This window comes from Hyposmocoma kahamanoa, unplaced genomic scaffold (assembly GCF_003589595.1).
Source record: "Hyposmocoma kahamanoa isolate Upper Pololo Valley unplaced genomic scaffold, ASM358959v1 263, whole genome shotgun sequence".
Taxonomy (NCBI): Eukaryota; Metazoa; Arthropoda; class Insecta; order Lepidoptera; family Cosmopterigidae; genus Hyposmocoma; species Hyposmocoma kahamanoa.
Window position 1 is genome coordinate 3251055 of NW_020653766.1, and position 5514 is coordinate 3256568.

A 5514-nucleotide genomic window follows, 5' to 3' on the forward strand; every position below is an offset into this window, starting at 1 on the left:
AGTCGGTAAATTAGTTATAGTTTTTAACGGAAATTTTTGTTATTTTGTACGTATGGATACTCGTTTCTCTCTCTCGTATCCAAGAAGGATGATTTTTAGTGTTGAAACCTACGACAAATCATGAAATCAGTTCTCATTACAATAATTAATTATTGTTTTTTGTAGAAGCAACCGCATGCAACATTTGAAGTTACCCATTTAATGAACATACATTCCTGTAGTGTATGGGAGTAAGTCTAAAGTCGCATAGGACATAAAAAATAGATCTTCTGGTAGAGATAGCTAACATCTGACATTTTCAATTCATCGATTACAAGTCAGGTAAACAAAAGAGTCTCTATCGTAAATAAACTTTTCGGAATGGACATTTTTTTGCTTAAAATATATTTTATTTCCTCTGCGAGATTTCACTTAACGACTACAAGTATAACAATGTTTCCAAGAAAATCTCGAGCGCATGTTCGTATAAAAAACGGCCTCAATGCGATAAAATGTCCAAATTTTAACTCACGGCAATAAACACAATGGCCTCGCACAACAAAACATGTCAGTTGTTAAACCTGAATGCATTAATTAACGCGATATAACCATGAACATTAAATTTCTTAGCTCCAATTACCACAAAACTGAGGGGTAAACCGACATTTATGTAAATGGACGTAGATCGATAGAAAAGTCAAGCTATTTTTGTAGGTACATTCATAGTGGTCTTATAATTACTAGGTCACGAAATACTATTCCATTTTTTTGTTTTGTTTTGATATTTTACGGTCATGCATTTGGCGTTTAACATCTTAAGCAAAGTACAATGGAAAAAGCGCTACATACCCATTAAAATGTACTAAATATAATTACATGCCCCAAGCCAGTATGCCCTCAGTTTTGTATGAAATTTTTTCAAAAATACCCTATGGTCATATAGAATGTGTAGCGCTAAATGCGATATTTTCATTATAGTGTGTAATGGGCGTTTACGTGATCATGGGAACAATATATTGTGTGGGTCTGAAACCCAGAAACATATAATGTACATTTTGAAGTACACAGGGCCTTAAGAGATTATAATATACATTTCGTACGTTGGTATATAAAGCCACATGTAAAAAAAATAAAAATGAAATCGCCAATATTTGATACGCAATATACATAAATTAAAAAAGAAATAAAAATATATTCAAATTAAAATAATAAAAGCATGTAAAAATGGCCTATGTCTCAGCATCGATTCTGAGGACTATATAATTACATAGTCCTCGCTGTTATTCTGCCATAGCCCGTCATAAATTGGAACACCATAAATCAAATAAGTATATATTTCAAATTCAAATTCAAAATAATCTTTATTTCATAGGTAAGCATTATTACACTTGAAATCGTCACAATGGTTAAACTCTACCGCTCATTCGTAAGGCAGATTCCCCTGAGAAGAATGAGCAAGAAACTCTAGGGGTTGCTCTTTGTAAATAACATTTACAATATTTTTTTTTTATTTGAAACATCAGAGATCGAGACTACCTCCAAGAGCTAAACGGGTTACTACCACGGATTTTTGTCATCCAAGTACGCAGAAATTTTTGTTTCATTATAGTTTTAAACCTCGTGAAAGGCAAATTTTGTATATCAACCGGAATCTTGTTATAGAAGCGTATACATTGCCCCTTAAATGATTTTTTGACTTTGTGAAAACGACTATCAAGAAAAGCTAGTTTATTTTTATTCCTCGTATTAATGTTATGTCTGTCACTATTTTTCATAAATAAATTACTATTCCTTTTAACATAAATTACATTTTCATAAATGTACTGTGAGGCTAGTGTAAGAATGTTAATTTCCTTAAACTTATCTCTCAAAGATACTTTGGGGCCCAGATTGTAAATTGCCCTAACTGCACGTTTCTGCAGGACAAAGATTCTATTGATATCGGCGGCATTACCCCAAAGCAAACCATTTAATTATAAAAAATCAAACTCAAATAATTGTAGACAATTAGACACTAAATAAATAAAATTTGACACAAACAACAATTACATAAAGAAGATAATCAATTTGAGTAATAAATAATTTAAATTGCACAATACCAAACATAAGTCACAAGTGCTTTCATCAAATGAAAGTCTTTCAGTTCTTGTAGTTGTCGTTTTGTGACAAGGGTGACACCAAAGATGCCACTTGTAGGACCTAAATGTTATGTTATGTGACAGCTGTTTAAAACCTAAGGATTAGTTTTTGAGTGCATCAGAAAATAATCAAAGTCCGTTACGTTAATGGTCTCTTTTTTTTTTCAATTTATTCTAAGTAGCTACTTTCTACATAGTAATCCGCTAGCTATGCAAAAGGAAACTATTATCAACCGGCTATCAGATGCAAATCACGCCAGTTGAAATCCCCCCAAGAGAGAGAAAAGGACAAAAGATATCTCTACCTCTATTGGCACACAAACGCAACCAAGCGTGCCGTCTGATTTTTCTTACCCATCAGCTGATTTAGTCATTTTCACGAACCGGCCAGAGCAACAAGCTAACTAGTAAAGAAAAATACATGAATTTGAATGTCTTTAACGTGACAAGGAATTATAATCGGTAACTAACGAACGACGCTAGAGCGTAGAAGCGACAATTAAGTTTTTATGTGCTTTTCTAAACTCTCGAGACGAAACGAAACTATTTTTCGGAATTCTTTAATCATTACTTTGTGCAACCGTGCGCATTCTTTTTTCGATTTGATATTTTTTTGTGACGTATATTGCGATTTTTCTCGACAGTGTGACGTATTTTATTTTCGAAACGAGTTTTTTTTTTAATAGTGTTGTAACAAATTTTGTATTGTACAAAAGTTTTTATTCGAATGATATAAGAAGTGAAATGGTGTCGTGACTGTTTCTTTCTTGCGATGGAAAGAAGTGTTTTGGCGGACACGAGACACGTTCACTGGGCTTCCGAAGTGAGTATACTGATATTTTGTTATCTAGTTATACGAATTCATTTAATGTACCCATTTGTAACAGGAAAGAAAAATCAAAAGCGTTCCAAAGTGTGGATTGAAAGACATTCAAAAAGTAAAATATGAATGAAGTTTGGAAATAATTTGATCTATATTTTAGATCAAATTCATTGGTATTTTTACAGCTGGCCATTTTATACATTATGTAGGTTCGTATATAGCATCTCTTTGTCGAATCTCCATTACTTAAAATAAATGGCTGTTTATGTGTCCTAGATTCCAGATCCGTTATAAAAATTACTAGGCTGAATGTACATCGACCTTTGCCCTTGCGTGAGAAAACAAAGCGGGAAATAGTGGTGTGACTTTCAGTCGTTAATTTAATTGACTTTTTTAATTTATTTACGACCTTGTGTTACCAATTTTTGGTAATTTTACTCAATTGTTCCATTTTCACGTTTCTTATAGGGATTAAAATATAGCTCTACACTTAGAATAATAACGCATAGAAACCTAGTCCGCACACGCTAAGTGAGGCAAATTGAAGCGCTCCCTATGGGCCTACACGAGCGGCGGGCCTTCAGTGCTCAAGGTCAACTTGCATCGCGAACAGATCAAGAATTTTAGCTAAAAATGACGAAATGTGCGGTAAATGAGTGTAAAAATACGTCAGACAACATAAAATAGATACTAACATCACATTCCACAAGGAAGTAACGCGTTTCAACTTGTATTTTTATATAAATATTCACTAAAACCGAAAATTAACCTACTACTAAAACTAGCCTACATGAATTTGATTTTTGCCTCACTTGTGACAGTTCGTTTGATAAAACTATCATTCTATGCGTTATTATTCTAAGGCTCTACATATCTGCCAGTCAAAATTCCCTGAATAACTCTATCCTATTTTTTTTAATACTAATATTTTAACCTACTTCAGAAAAGGAGGAGGTTCCCAATTTGACGGTACTTTTTTCTTTTGTTTTGTGTGTATTGTACGCGATTGCTTTGTACATTTGTGGTACAATTCAAATTTGAAGAAAAAATTCCAGCTCTAAAGATGGCAAATTAAGAGATGAATCCGGTTTGTTGGATTTCAACATTTCCATTAATCGATTTCAATAAAACTTCACAAATAGATGTGACTAACACGGATAATCAAACTTTTGAAGTTTTATGAACTAGTCCTGCATCTGTTGGCAAGCGACATATCTGAGAGGCACTGCCGCTCCGTCCATCACCCTGAGACAAGTCTCATGTGCCTGTAGTTTTACCAGCACCCCTTACTCTTGAAAACCGCAACGCAGTAATTCTCACATTACCGCTTGGCGGTAGAAACAGGTAAGGTGGCCGTTGTAGTCTGTAATTTTTGAAGACGGATGTAAAATTACATTTGCCTCATTACAAATCCGTAGCAAGTGAACCAACGTAATATTTGAATCCCCTGTATGATTCGATTACATGATAACATGACCCAAATCGACGTACGAGTACGTGATCGAATATAATACGAGTATTCCTTTCATACCATATTAAAGATCAAACAGTAACAATATTGGTGTTTTATCCAAGCCGGACCTTTTGGTGAAAATAAAAAATATGGTCATGATCTCAAAACATTTTTTCCATCCTTTGTAAAACTTAGATGATGCAAGCAAAACATAGATCTACAATGTCAAAAACAAATAGAACTCCACGACGGAAATATTTTCGTCTAAACGTAGGAAGAAAGTGACATTCTCGCCTACCTATTTAAGCTGTTCCGGTTCTCGTGATAAATCGGCGGTACACCCTAGACGCAAATCGATTGCGTCTTCGTTTTTGCTAATAACGGTCTTTGTAATGTGTAGGTACAAATCGGGTTCAATAGTGTCAAAACTTCTAATGTAACCTTTATTTCATGAAATTTAAAGTTAAAGTTACTTAATTCATGCAAAGTTATATCCTAAATATAGATGTAAAAACACTGTAGTTTTCTAGACTGCTGAAGAGATTAACTTACCTATTTCTGCCGCTAAGCAGTAAAGTGAGCATTACTGCGTTCCGGTTTTCAAGGTACTGGTGAAATTACAGGCACATGGAACTTGTCAACATATGTCTCAGCCCCTTAGATTTTTGTGATTTCAAACTTTGAGTGGCACTACAACTGTTATGGACAGGCGTGTCGCTTCCCGCCAGGCGCACGACTTGTTCGTCCCGTCTCTTCGTACCCCAAGCCATTGTTTTAACGAAGTAAATGACTTCGATTTCGTTTTTAAAGAGTTTTTTGATATAATTACGGTAAAGCCTTTTATTAAAATTCGAAATTAATATAGACATTATGGTCACCTTATTTTTCATGTTAAAATCTTTTTCAAAAGTTACAGTTAGACCTTAATGGGCTGGAAAAAACTAGGACAAAGCTTTTAGGATGGAAAAAAGGAAAAAGTCATGATGAAGATAATAAAAAAAAGAGTTTAATAAAAACGTTTACTTAACCAGACTAGATCTAGATCAGAGTCGTTAACTCATTACTAAAGATGAAGCTGTATGTTCTTTGACCCTAGCCTGACCTGTTTGGACAAACATTTT

At 34.1% G+C, this 5514-nt stretch overlaps 1 protein-coding gene across 6 annotated transcripts in view; it reads left to right on the forward strand.

Annotated features, from left to right (window-relative positions):
- Positions 1-2506: 2506 nt before the first annotated feature.
- LOC113228964 overlaps positions 2507-5514 on the forward strand; it is a 61982-nt gene continuing 58974 nt past the window's right edge. For 5 of the 6 annotated variants that reach the window (XR_003310354.1, XM_026462408.1, XM_026462409.1 and 2 more), the window contains exon 1: positions 2507-2940. Coding sequence is in view for 5 of the 6 variants with exons in the window: in XM_026462408.1 (XP_026318193.1) it covers positions 2890-2940 (51 nt within the window). In the remaining variant the exon portion in view is untranslated. The remainder of the gene's footprint in view (positions 2941-5514) is intronic. The other variant, XM_026462412.1, reaches the window with a different exon arrangement.